This window comes from Crassostrea angulata, unplaced genomic scaffold (assembly GCF_025612915.1).
Source record: "Crassostrea angulata isolate pt1a10 unplaced genomic scaffold, ASM2561291v2 HiC_scaffold_118, whole genome shotgun sequence".
NCBI classification, from domain to species: Eukaryota; Metazoa; Mollusca; class Bivalvia; order Ostreida; family Ostreidae; genus Magallana; species Magallana angulata.
Window position 1 is genome coordinate 338,150 of NW_026441673.1, and position 15,407 is coordinate 353,556.

General features: G+C 31.3%; 2 protein-coding genes across 2 annotated transcripts; both read right to left on the reverse strand.

The window, feature by feature from the left end:
- Positions 1-536: 536 nt before the first annotated feature.
- LOC128169353 (uncharacterized) lies at positions 537-2,765 on the reverse strand. The gene is made up of 4 exons (XM_052835510.1): positions 2,705-2,765; positions 1,361-1,573; positions 877-1,122; positions 537-685 (listed from the first exon to the last, which is right to left on the reverse strand). Exons 1-4 carry the CDS (start codon positions 2,763-2,765, stop codon positions 537-539), a joined length of 669 nt encoding a protein of 222 aa, XP_052691470.1.
- Positions 2,766-10,383: 7,618 nt separating this feature from the next.
- Positions 10,384-14,697, reverse strand: LOC128169354 (uncharacterized). The gene is made up of 5 exons (XM_052835511.1): positions 14,685-14,697; positions 12,073-12,210; positions 11,328-11,563; positions 10,606-10,761; positions 10,384-10,395 (listed from the first exon to the last, which is right to left on the reverse strand). The coding sequence occupies exons 1-5, from the start codon at positions 14,695-14,697 to the stop codon at positions 10,384-10,386; spliced, it is 555 nt and encodes a 184-aa protein (XP_052691471.1).
- Between the last annotated feature and the right edge of the window lie 710 nt (positions 14,698-15,407).

Below are 15,407 nucleotides of genomic sequence, written 5' to 3' on the forward strand. Positions count from 1 at the left end.
TTTGCTTTTCGAGCGCCACCTCTCAAGAAATTGATGATATTTTACCCCATGGTTTGTTTTCCGTTAACGAGTAAATAGTGACACGTTCAATCCGTCGAACAGATTGGAGATCTACCCTCCACAAGGCAAATGTCTGACCAGGCGTGGTGACTGAACATTGACCGCCCCTTATTGCTAAGGAACTTTTTCTACCATCGACAAGTTGAGAACTAGGGTGACTAAAGAGTCCTGTGGAGATTTGATAAGTCGGACGATGCAGGGCTAAATTAACTAAAAAGAAGATAAAAATGGGAAAACAGGATTGGACCATCATTTCATCATCAATGAAAATGATATCATTCATTAAAAACCAAACATGCCTCATTTAATTCATTATAATATTTATAAAAAAAAACATGGATGAGAGCTAATAGCAAGACAGAGAAACAGACAAAAAAATAGCGACGGACAGACAGGAAGGCAGACAGACAGACAGACGGAGAGACAGACAGACAGACAGATAGTTAGATGAAGTTATCTGCAATTAATGGAAACCACTACTCACTCCGTCTATAAATATCACAGTGATGACCCTCAAATCCCGGGTTGCATCCTCCAAGACATGTCCCGTAAAGAAAGCTACAGTGGCGGCAACCATGAGGACACGGTTTAGCACAATCCATTGAGTAAAATCCTAGGGGACAACCTGTTCCAAAGCAATGTAAAGAACAAGTTTTTATTTTCTTAAAATGGCTAAGAAAAATACCTATTTTTTGTATGAACCTGTTTGCTATAAAATGATGTAGACGACATTAAAATTATACATGTAAAGTAAATAGCCCTGCAGAACGAAATTGCAAATATTTTTATTCTGATTTTTTTTATTCTGATTTTTACCAATTACTTGTACTTCACACAATTCAACGTAAGCCATCGATGAAAAGCCTGGTTTTTTGTGTTCATTCCCTCTTCGTGTGTTGTAGTATATCACGTAACGGCCCTGTACTTCACACGTAAGCTTCATAATCTCAAATATATTTGTTTGGTTTGATTCATGGTAGCATAATTGCCCATCGTCTTTGTTCGTTGTATTTGACACATAGACAGAGAACCCGAGGAATCTGCTTGCATAGATACTATTGGCTTTTTATAAGAATAAAAAAAAAATAGTATACTAATATATATCTGTGTAAACAATACTTATTGAAATTCAGAAGGTCATTTTAAAAAAAACACTTCAAATTTGATAAATGGCAGGTTTTTTTTTTTAGTGCATTTGCATATTTAAGAACACCCACACGCTAAAATGTTGCATCGAGAAAACGTTAAACCAATTGGTTTTTGTTCTAAATCGTTATTACAAATCAAGAATGTGACTTACCAAATGGTTCGTCTTCAGTTCTGTAATGTATAATTATATAAATTATACTTTGTATGGCCTCAAGGTCAACCATCCACGTGATATCAATAGGTGAGGCTTCAGATATAGCGCACTGGTTGCTCACTGCTGTGCGATTTATAAAACCATCAACGGCGTTGTCAGAGGAATACTTTTCAGAAGATTGCCAGGTTGGTTTTTTATACGCAAGGTTTACTAAAAAAGAAAGTTTAAAAGATTAAAAGAAATTCCCCTTTCATCGCTTGTTTTTCTACGACATTACATATATCGTCTGTTCCTGTGTCAATTCGTCTGTTGGTCTGTCTGTCAGTTTTCTGTAGACTTTAAATTACCATATAGATGAATTGGTGAAGTTGGCAAAACGTGGTATCGAACAGCCTTTTACAAATGGCATTTTAAGTTGTTGAAATTAAGCTGCCTACGTTTTGGTATTTAAAATAAATTCTAATAAAATTTGAAAAAAAAACACATTGTATAAAACTAATTATCATAATTTTTACTATAATATACCTAACGTCCTTACTACACAATTCTTAAGAGATACGACACAATTATCTACTCTTCTGTTCTGATCCAGTTTTGTTTTCCGATGTTTTTCTGATTTGTATGTTGAGCCGAAGAATAATAATAAAAACAATATTGTTTAGTTGATGTGACCTTAAACCAAATATATGCTTCGATTACCGTCTTTTTACATATTGTTTCAATGCATTGTGACATATCGAAACTTAAGAGTTTTACAATATTCCAGAAGGGTCTATAATTTAATTCTTTGACAGAGATACACGGGCGAAGTGGTCCTTGGTCATATGTTTATACTATAACGTCACGTTTCTTTCATCCAATTAACATATTGCGGATTGTTTTATCTTTTTTCTTATCCTAGGTTTTTAAGTATTTTTCTCTGGCCAAATTCAACAACTGTTAGCACAGCATTTTTGTGACAATAATGAACTACATTTATTTTTGGAAAGATAGGAATGTAATTGTATTATAAGTCTAGTATCATGTTTTGCTAGTCTTATGATGATTTTGAAGTGTTTCAGAGAGTAAACAGAGAAAATATGTTATAAATCGTATATGTAAATTTTATCACAAAAATACACTAGTAGTTTGGTCATGTAAATAACAACTTGAAATGAACGATTGTCGCATTCATGATAAATTTAAATTAGCAATTTATTAATTATCTTTTGATTATCAAGCAAAATTAAAAGAATACAAATATGATCACTCCATTTTTTTAGGTACATTTATTAACTTATAAAAATATAATCACGCTGATTTATATGAATCAATCAAAACATAGATTATACATATACTCACAACCCTCGACTTGACCAAAACAAAAACTTAACAGCAGGGCCACTATAAGAAGTCGTGCCATGTCCTTCCCTCACTTAAGAATTCTTCAGCTCTAACTATTTTTCTATAAAGCTGTCATAGCTAGTTATCCAATTTGTTCAGTACTTTATTGAAAGGAGATAGGCAATAGGAAAATTCCGAGTGTTTATGTTGTTTTTAACTGCTGAAAACAAATTATACAGAAGCCCATTTTCGGAGCCGTCATAAATAATGATCAAAGTTGTTGTTCAGTACTTTATGGAAAGAAATTGATCAACATGAAGATACCGAGTGTTTTTTAATACTTTTACTACTGCTTTTTAAAATATATCCAAAAGTACACTTTCGAATATTTGTGTGTGGTGGCACATAAGTAGGTATTAAATGGTTAGGTACTCGCTGGGGTTTTTTTTTGTTTACTCATGAATATATTCAATCTATTATTGGATGTCAACATTGGATGTCAACATATGCTGAGTGTATTTCAATTTACAGATGAAGTACAGACATAATAAAACAGCAAGAAAATATAAACAAGTTCAAAAACACTTTATCTATCAGTTCCGTATTTCGTTCAAACAAATAAACACAAATTATCCACACACAAAAAATTTGTGACGCAATTTTATAGGTACATAGAGTATTTTATTTCATGTAACATGCTTACGTGTTTGTTTCATATCAATGGTTTTGCTTGATGATTCAAGAAATGTTGTTTATCAAGTCAAAAAGCCCTTCATTTTAATATCTCAAATTGTATTGTTTATTGGTCAACAGCTGCACAGCTCATATACATACACAATTAATATACACATGTTACAATACATATACTGGTCACTTGAAAAAAGGCAAGTTTATACATGAAGTTTTCTGATTACAAAAGCATTCTTAATATATTTACCTAAATTGCACAAATCAATTACATTTTGTGTTGACACTAATAGAATTAATTTAAAGACAGAGGGTTTAATATAATAAAACTTCTTAAGGAATTTTTCTCTTAAGTTACAGTAATAGGGACATTTCAATATAAAATGATATTCATCTTCTTTATCTAAAGTACAAAGAGGACATAAACGTCTTTGTAATGGAACATTGTTATATCTGCCAATTTCGATGGTAAGACAATGAGATGATAATCTTAATATCTCAAGCGTAAAAATCGCATAGAATTGTATTAAAATCTTGTATCAGAACATTAAAAATGTATATCATAGCATAGCATAAAGTAGTGAAAAATATGTATGAAATGACGTCCCGTATATATGATGGAAAATAAATATATTGAACTATTAAATTATTAGATTTTGCATGCGTTAATGTGTAACCAACATTTAAAAAATACGATGTCCAACCAAATATTATAAAGTTTTCTTATCTATTGACGAATTCCAACTTATTATCTAACACAAATGAAATGAAAACAAAATTAATGAGATTCGTTCTCCATAAGCAAAACAAGCCAGATCTCTTCTAACAGACCGATTGTAAATATGATATATACAAAATATACCTCTACTGCCATTTACATGGCTTGGAGAGAATTAGTGATTTAGAAATACTGAATTGAGAAAATACACTGAATAAAAATAACATTCGTCAACTTTGCTTGAATTTCGTAATCGTTAAAAAAATTGTTTGATAAATTACATCTGCTAGGATAGGTTAAAACCCCACATTGGTAAATCAGCGCTTTATTTTGACTACAATATACAAAATTGTTTATTACTATGCTACTATATAAATCTGAATAGATATCAATGCTTAAAAAAATTAGAGCAACATTACTATATCGGTAAATTGTCACATGGAATCTTTAAATCGCATACATATATTCCTTAGTAAACGATGAGACAGAACAACACCCACAAACGGTTTCCAAAGAGTATTTTTGAAATCAAATAAGGGCAAAGCATGTCAGTTCTAAAGAAAATAAAACCACACATTTACATTAGCTAATAATTGATTCGCCAATTATAAAAAAAAAAAAAAAAAAAAAAAAAAAAACATAACCAAATTTATAGCTTGCAAGGATAACTGTATATTGCAAAAAATCAACCGAGAAAAAAGTCCAGAATCATTTAAGTTAAGCGTTTAAAATATTGATCCATTATAATGTATAAAGTTCAAATAAACTATGTAGTGCTGTTCTTACTGGGCGTTTTTCATTGATAACAAGAGAGAGAAAAGCCTTCACAAGATATTTAATCATAATTACATACCTTTTAGCAGATAGATAAAGTTACATTGTAGCTACTAGTAAATGGGTACTAGTTATTGGCTACGAGAAGTGAGAACAGCTAACTACTAGTAACTGGCTATGGAATGAAAGAAAACTTGTCTACTAGTAACTAGTTACGAGGTGTAAAGAAAGCTAACTACTTGTAACTGGCTACAAGATGAAAGAAAACTTGGGTACTAGTTACTAGTTACTGTCCAATTGACAAACCATACCTGCGATTTCTACCTGTGTTGTTAATATGTATATGGCGCTATTTATAATGCAACTATTTGAAAATGTTTTGATAGGAAGTTAAAAATGAGATATTTATAGCCTAAGGACATTCTGTAGCGTACTATATCACAAAAGTTGATAAGTAATGTATATGCTATAGTGCAATGTACATATTAACAACACAAGTAGAAATTGCAAGTATGGTTTGTCAATTGGACAGTAACTGGTATATAGCCGAGTTTTCTTTTATCTTCTATCCAATAACTAGAAGCTAGCTTTTCTTACTACTAGTAGCCGGGTATTAATAGCCAGTTACTAGTAGCCAAGTTTTTTATCATCTCGTAGTCATTAATTGATAGTTACTAGCTTTGATTACATTTTGTAACCAGTTACTAGTAGTTATCTTTTGTTTCTTCTCCTAGCCAGTAACTAGTAGCTAGGTTTCCTTACTCCTAGTAGACAGTTACTAGTGGCTAAGTTTCCTTACTCCTAGTAGCCAGTTACTAGTATCTCCATTAGCAGATGTTTGACAAAGTTCCATTGTAAGGATCTTCGACACCCTCTGTCATCTACTCTCCATAGCAGTATGCTACAGCAAGGCGATGTTAATCTACCTTTCATCAACGTTTGGTGTCTATCTCTAGCTCAAAAGTATGTACTGGGTTTGAATTCTGCAGTGAACATTTTGTCCAGGAATATTCGTCAAATTTTCACAATTTTAATCGGTGATTTACCCCAAATAGTTTCTTTTTTTTAATTTTTGAGTAACACTCATTCTGTAAATCAATTTCTTGAAGTAATATAGAATAGTTTGATTTATTGCAGAACTTTCACCAAGAAGCCTATACATGTAAGTCCTTTAACAGTTCTTGCAGCATCCATTTGTTTCTCAAGAATTCAAAATAAAAAGGTAATGAAATACTGATGTTTCAAATCTGTTTACAGTGCGTCCCGGCCAAATTTACACGAAATCCAGAAATCCAGTTTGACAATATCAATTTGTAATCCTACATAAAGAAACACATGTATAAAAACAAAAATATCTATGGGTTTTGCTTATCATCTGTAGACGTTTTGTTGATTTTATAGAGAAATATGTACAAAATAACTAAGACTTGTTATTTACAAAATTACGTTAGTTTATATAAACTTGTGAAAACAACAAAATCTTGCAATAAAAGATAAAGCACGAGTTAAATCGACTTTTAGTAAATACACTTGCTCTGAATTGCGCAATAAATTCTGATTTTAATTTTCGTTACTAAGTATTCAATTACTTTAAGAATTAATGCTCAGTTCAAAATGATAACAAACAAATGTGTCTACCCCTTTGCTATTAACGTGAAGAGGGTTCAGCAAGCCTAGACTTCTGTCACGTTTTCTTAATCCGGCTAAAAATAGCTTAATTCATATATTTCAAAACAGTAACCATGTATTTTATATTAATGACCCTTAATTTGTGATGTGATGTCTTTTTTTTTACTTAAATATGTCTAAATATTTTAATAATACTAAAAAGATCACAATCTCCGCTTTTGTCAAATAAAAAAATAGCCATTATCTGACAAATCTTGGAAATTAGGCATACAAAAACAACTTTGATAAGACCCCTGGAACAAATAGAAGGTACAAGTTTTTTTTTTTATTTTTATTTGACCATTCAATGCTATTTAGCAATAACTTTAATATGTAAAACAAAAACGAGAAATCCCTGGGGCAGAAGTTTGAAAAAATATAAAAAAAAAAAAATAAAAAATGTGCAAAATTGATACATTTGAAGCAAAATCCCACAGGGTCCTATTTTAAAAATTACCTTAAACAAACGGTGTAGAAATGTCTTATTTTGTTCATATTAAAATAAGAATTATATCAGAACAAATTAATGCAAAAAATGTCTTTAAAAAATCCAGGCCAGAACAAATTAGACCCAGCCTCGTTAATATTGTTTGGAAAAGAACTCTGACAAATCATTACCATATCATCATTCATCATAACAAAACTTCATTGCTAAACAGATATTACGCTATTTGAGTTTTCTCATATAAACCCGATTGGGAAACAATTTCTAAATGCAGTTTGCGACAGTGTACATATCATATACTGTCACTTCATTTGGCATCAATATGGCGAACAACTTCAGTCATGCAAAATGACTATTTAATCCTTTAACGGATACAAACGCTGATCAACAAGACAACAATGATTGTTTAATTTTATGCTCATAAACAGAGAAGTTCTAAGTGTAGATATGAACAATGAAAGAAATAATACAGTTACGGAATTGAATTAAAAACTCCAAAAATAATATAATTCATAAGGAGTATGGATTATAAGCATGTCTGAAAAAAAACCTGAACATTTATTCATTTTCTTCAGTACTGACATTTCGTAAAAAATCCGAAAGACAGTGCTTATTTTGAGGTAATTACAAGAGAGGACGTACAGTTGTACAGGCGAAAATTGAAAAGAAAATTATGATTGAAATTTCTCGCAACAATGCTAACTTGAGATGACAGGTGGTTAATTGATTCGAAGATGACATGTAATTTTGCCAAAGTTAATGCATTTCTACCATTATACTTGAAAATTAAATTGCCCTTTGTACTTTTCATAACGTGTTAAATTTATAGGAAAAAACAAAACTTTAGCTTGTGTTAAAAACTGATACACCCAATACGTATTGCTCACGCCCAGTGCCTTGGGAACTTGAGCTATGCTCTAAAAAATCTGTTACCTATCGGTTGGAGCATAAGTTATACACTGATAAACAGGTTACTTATTGGTGAGAGCTTGAGTTTTGCACTAATGCACCCTTTACCTTTTGGGAGCTTAAGTTATGCCCTTTTAAACCCGTTACTTATTGGGAGCTTAAATTATGCAATAATAAACTCGTTACCTATTGGTCACGCCCCGTGCCTTGAAATCTGACAATAACATTCGGCTGCCGATCTACTTCTCACAACAAGTTTAACTGTTTAAGGCTAAACGTTTGTCAAGTTGTTTTTTTTTAAATAGCGGAAAACGATATCTTTTGTATAAATGTTGATTAAAATGGCTTGAATTCTGATGATTACATTCTGCTGCCGATCCACCTCTTTTAACTGTTCAAGGTTAAACGTTAGTTAAGTTTAACTAGTTTTTTTTAATGTAGCGAAAACAATCCTCTTGCACACTTGTGGATGACAATGGCTTTTGATACGCATTTTTTATGTGCATTCCATGAAAATTTAACAAACTAAAATTTTTCTTTTAAAAATGAATCACAAGAATATAAAGCAACCCAGGTCTTTTATATGGTCTTGCAGTTACTTAGATACATTAGCTATGTCATGTGGTGTAACATTAGCAAACAGATGAAGACCAAATTGAAAATCAGTGTCCAAGTGTGAGCAAGCAATACGAAACATATAAAGTGATTAAAGTTGGCCATTCCTGGCCTTTTATTAACTTTAACACTTTAATATATTTTTGTAGACAGTAATTTCATAAAACAAAACTTATTAAGTGATAATAGTTTCATATTATTCAACAGAAAAACAAATTGTTCGTTAATAGACAGCTTTCAATAATCTCCTTTTAATGAATCAACCATTGATAAAAAGTGTTTAGCTTTTCAAATCTGTACTAAATGTTTTGTGAAGGATAAATGCTTGAAATAAAAAAAATTTCAATGTGCGTTAAGGAGACATTTAAATGTATAATTGTTCATATATACCAAACCTGTGTACTTTTACAAATTGAAAGGATTATCAATGCTTATCCAAATAAAGATATGTGACCTTTTATTGTATAAACTAGCATAGAACAACCTTACTTGAACTTCAATTTGCTTAATCAGTTAATCATTTAAGAAATAAACAACGTTAATATAGTGAACATGGTGTTATGAATAGCATTTGCTCTGTTGGCATATTCTATGATGCGCGCTAGCAGAGCAGTTGCTATTCATAACGCCATGTTCACTAAATAATCGTTGTTTATTATTTATATTTGCATTTTACCACTCGCAAATACCTTGTATTAGCCTAGACCTTACCATTTAGCTAATGTTTCAAAAATAAACATTCAAACTGTAATGCCTGCTTTTAATTCACATTTATTTTTGTTAACAGAGTCAATGATATGTTATAACAGTAATTCCTTTAAAAATGTTATTATAAGACATGTTTTAATTAAATACATCAATTTCATGGAGTTAGAGAAAAACACATGATGTATCGTATAATGGTTTAAATCAATAACGTCATGGAAAAGTATACCTTTATGACGTCATAGTATACAGACAGAGCAATTGCGATTATATACAAATAATTGCAGTTCCTCCGTATGGGCTCACAGTGGGAAAGAACAATGCATATGCAAATATAGTTTTTTATTTACATTCAGTGTATATTTCCCCTTATGTTTGCATTGGAGATCTGCGACGCTCATTTTTTTGTGAATACACTTTGCTAATTTATGCACTCTGAGCACAAATATAAACGCCCTCATGTGTTTTGAGTATGCTTATTTTTGCAAGATTTTATGAAATTTTCAATCCTACCTAACTGATTTGAATTGTATTTTTGAAATACAATCATTATTATATATCAACTCCTTAAAAAAGGGTTTTCTGCACAAAGTGTTTTTTTTTGTCGTAGAAGAAAACTAAAAAAGATGTTGATATGGGTGTTTCATGTTTCTTTCATATCCTGGAATATCCGTAATTAATAGCTGTATAGCGGCGATAAAAATAATTTATACCAATAGACATTAGAATGAAGCATTGAGTGCTTGTTTGGATATCCTGTAACACCCCAAGCAGTGCAGACAAATTATCTATCGCGCGGTATTCATTATGTCTGCAACGCGTTGTGTGTCATAGGACCGACGACATCCAAAATAAGCATTCAATGCTAAAATAGCAATATAACTTTGAATAAACATTCCATATTTGTCTCTTTATAACTTAGCTGTTTAAGTTTTTATCCTATATTTTCAAGAATACAACTACTCACTGTTTTGAATATTAAATCAAATGTAGACACATGGTATCCGATAAACAACGGAAAATTCATTTTTATTTGTAGTTAAACGATGTTGGTGTAGACTTGTCCAATAATAATAAGTACAAATCCAAGGTATATTTCTATTCTTTTGCAATCAAATCGTGTTCATGGTTATCATAATGATGTTTCCAAATTCTTCTTTTCCATTTATAGGGTTTTCAAGCTTTTGTCTGAAAATAAAAACAAACATTAGACTTGAAAAATGTTTTTCCCCTTTTTATAAATATGCATTAATTGAAAGAAAGTAGGTATATACATGTTTGACTTTAACATAGCAGTACAGATATTGTATTAATTTATATCATTTTTTCGGTATTATTTTTTTCATGCGCTTTTTTTAACATATAAATTATTAGCTTCTAATTTTTTAAAATACTTACAATTCTCTCTACGCACTTCCTCAAAGGCATTTTAACATTTGAGATTGTGAATGGTTTTTGGAACAATACAGTTATCTGTATGGCATACACTTTGGTGTTCATACTATTCTGAACAGTCAATATCCCTTGTGGTGGACCATAGTTCGGAACGTCGAACTTGTAAAGACAGTCAGAATAAGCTTAACATAAATTTACACGGTCTTATCTCTTTTTATTTGTATCTTATTTATCGTTGTGCATTCTTTGATACACTGGAGTCAACATTGCAAAAGTTTATTACATGATTCACCAAAATAATTAAACTAAATAGCAGCTACAGTGAAGCCTAAAGAATAAGCGAAAATAACATTGCAAGCTGAATAACAGGATCAAATAAGCAATTTCAAAGGGGAGGGGCTGTTGTAAACAACAGAAGTGGAATAATTAGAACAAAACTAATAATGAAAGTGAAAATAAACCTGTCACTTCTTTTTACCCAAGAATAATAGACCCCTTGACGATAATTGATGCACTGCTCTCTTACAGGGCAACGTGATATACTTTGCCGAAGTTTTAGTAGGTAGATAATTAAGTGACGTAAATGAAACAATTGACGTTACGTCATTTTTTCACCAAACTATGTCATTTTGCCCTGCAAAAGAGCAGTTCCGCAGTTACCGTGAAGGGGTTAATAATGTTTTCCAGCCTTACGATTAAAAAATGACTGTTAAAAGGTAATCTACCTTTGTTGATTGTATATCATTTCCAAACAGAACAACATCGAAATTCATTGCATTGTCAACTCTGACAGACATATTTGAAATATCATTAAACTGGTCGGATAAGGTCATGTAGATATTCACAACTTCAACATCTCCAGATGACGGAAATGTCAGACCACTGGATGAAAACATCGCATCGTAAGAACTATTTATAGCGCTTGCTGGGGTTACGATGACATCTGCAACAGCGATACAGACTGCAAAAAAGATATTACTATATATACTGCAGCCAAAATTGTGAGTATTTGGCATTTTAAGGAAAAACTAGCAGATCAGACAATGTATATTCTTATAATTAATAAAAAAAATAGTAAACATTGATTTTCCCCAAATATTACATCAAAAGAAATAAACATCTGTATGTGTTGATTTTAAATATGTGTATGTGGTACTAAATGTTGATTAACATTTGATAAAAAGAATTTAAGAGTCTGGGGACCTGCATATTTATAACTTAATTCGTACAATAGTTGTACTCTTTTGTTAATTGCTTTCTTTATTACTTCTAATTATCTCTGCGTGTTAAAGATCAGCTAAAGACTACCAGAAGCATGTGTTTTATCGGTAATTTTAATAAAGGGAGCGTATTTCAAATCAGGGCTAACGAGAAAAATGAACGCCACGTAAAATCAGGAAAATGCATTTTTTTTTAAATAAAAATGCTTTTTGAATGTAATCATCTCAATATTTAATTAATAATACTCACTTAATTCACAGGCATATCCTTTATAACCGTGTTGGCAATTTGCACATATCCCTGTTTTGGGGTAACATTGCTCACAGTTAGAAGGACAGGGTTTTGAACATTGTGGCAATTCATTCACATCAGATGGACAGCCTGAAACTTTATTGACATTAAACTTAATCTGTATCGTGTCACATCAAAGACTTCTACACAACGTTATAAGTCTCCTCTGAAAGAATGTTAGCGTTTCAGCATGCGTTTAAAATTGTTTAGTATTTACTTCTACTTTTTTTAAAAAATACATAGTTTATTAAATATGTATTTAATATACATTTTAAAACAAGCATGAAATCCCAATGCAATGTATTTATATTTACTTTAATGAACATGTTATACCATAGAAATATTTCAATGAATTTAATATATATGACCTTTTACATTCAACCCTGGAATTTAGGAACAGTGTAAGTTATTACAAACGACTCTTTATTAAACCTAAACTCTATCAACAATATCAACAAGTTTAAAGCTGTAAATGTGACAGCAAATTGGGATTTCTTTTAAATGAACTGTATTCATAATCCATGTCAACACTTAATTGATAAACATTACTTACTGTATCAAATGAAATGAAGTACCCTATATGCAATACTTTTCAATATTTAAAAGCTGTTATTTTTTTCATACAGAATAAGAAAACAAAATCCTCGCAATATACACGCCTCTGATTTATGTACAATTAATCTGCAAAGAAGAACTTATTTTGAAAATTATAGAAGGAGTTACTCGTACAATAAGGGTACCCTATAGGTTATATTTTCTCCAAAATAACTAAGTTCAAAAGCTGGTATTTTTGTCATAAATTATCAGAAATCAAACACCTAGCAAAATGCACACCTTAATATATGTACAAATAATCTGCACTTCCAAGCTTGAAAACTGTAGGAGAAGTTATCCGTAAAATAAATGTTCCTTTTTGAGAGCCGCCCGATCACCATTTTCACCATTTCATTAACCGGATTTTTCCGTTGGAAAATCCGGTTAAAAAAATGAAAGTAACTAATTAATTAGACGGATTTTATTAGAAGTATACATCTTTACACCTTGACTTAACAAGGTCGAGTGACTCCTTTTGGTTTGAAGCATCAACCTTTCCGTTCCTGGCCTATATAACGTCCGTGGCCTTTGGGCCATGTGTTTCCTCTATTGTTTAGTGTAAATATCAAAAGTATTGGAAAGATTGATAAACATGATTTTGTCCAAATCATTTATTAATAAAAATACGTACCTCTTGAAAACTCTATCATTATTTTTCTAATCTAAAAAAATGAGCTCACTGCCCTTCTATAAGTACTAACTCAAGTTAGCTTTGGCATTGATACTATAATTGAGCGTAATACCTGTGTAAAAATAAATAAAGGGCCACTGATATGCTTGATCTATACTACTGTATGAAAATAATAGACTCGAATTTTTGGGTTTAATACCAATTAATCGGAAGAGTGCTGTTGTTTGTTTTATATATTTTAAACATCATTTTTACTTGAAGATAACTAATTTTTTTTTATTGTTTTTTCAATCAAGCTTTGCTTATTAATGATTATCGAAAATTCCTCAAACAATTTCGGAAATCATCTGAATTTTCTGGATTTTACAATCTTGCACATGCGCATTACATACACACAAAATCACGAAGGCTCTTCATTTTATGTTTCCACAATATCACATTTGCATGGATAAACTCAGAGATGATAAAAACAAATGCGTGTAAATATTTATTGATTTTTGTTTCTGTTCATCAAAAACAAATACGGGATATAACTCTAACACAGTGCATTTACCATTAAAAAAATCCCGAGAATTTCGAATGTCAAAATGTTGTGTTAAAAACGTTGTTGAAGAAATGTTGAATTCTGCAATTATAGAAGTAAGTTATTTACAGTTTCAAATGGTTTGTTTTGAACAATATAACTGTTATTTTTAATGCAACTTTATAAATTTTCTCCAAAACCGTTTTGGAGCGATTCTGTAATTTTCTGCTACATTACGGGTATATGGGAGGTATTTTAATAAACTGTTGTAAAGGCCTAACCACAAGCACAGTTTACATTATTAACTCAGCAGGGTGGTGTGAAATTAATGGCATTATTGTAGGCTTAAAGCTTGGTTATGCAAATGTCAACAATATACGGTGTGTCGATGTATCTATTTCGTAAACGTCCGATATCTTATGCTTTGTCAACCCATGATCGCAGGAGTCAAAATCTAGTATTTTCTTAAATTAGCAATGTTTCTTTCTGAATCTTTGTAATATGGCACATCTTTACTTTTCGTTTTTATAATAAGTATAGTTTTTTTTTCATTGAAAGCTGCTAATTCTATTAGTATGCCATATTGTTTTCTATCAAGGAAGTTATATAACACCTGAAAACATGACGGTTCTAAACACACACACACATATACATTAATCTAAACACGAAAATGCACATTTACTGTGACGATTTCAGAAACTATAATTTCTATTGTGTGTCATCTTTTAATTCAACAATGCGGGAACAGATATTGTTAAGTTTTACAGGGGTTTGATCATCTTTTATAAAATCGAAAATAGATCCTAAAACTAATTTACTCACTTGTTTTGCACATTTCGTGGCATGGAACTCTGCACCCGGGATCATCATATCCAAACTCCGATAGAGGACATCCTTAACAAATGAATCACAGACTTTGAACAGCTCGCGGAGCAAACAGGTGATTGATTCCTGCTCAGTTCAGTATTATCTGTTAATGTGATATTTAAAGAAAACACTAACCGTAAACTTCTATTTCACACAGATCAACATAAGCGTATCTACTGTAGTTCTTCGGGTAGGTCTGTAGAGGCAACCTCTCATTGTAATAAGTTACATATCGACCAACCACAGAACAAAGTATATCCACCACTGAAGGTATGGTTGTTATGTTGTATTTTTTATCATGAAAACACAAAACACCTTTTTTGTGATCGGTGGTATTCGAAACAATGATTGAAAATCCAAGAAACCGTTTGCTTAAATAGTTTCCATCTACAAAGTCAACAAAAGCTTTTTATAAGAAATGGGTTTATTATTAAATTTGATCATTCGGAAACAATCGAATTGGTAACGTGATAATACCCCATTCCTTATTTTCCGTTCTAGCGTAAACAATGATGCGTTCAATCCATTGAATCTGTTCTAGATCAACTCGCCACAATGCTAATTCATGACCACTGCCAGTTGAAGTACATTGATATAACCTTAGGTCATTCCTTTTCCCATCGACCACATTAGAACTGGGATATGCAGGATTCAGTGTGTTAAGTTGATAGGTCGGGC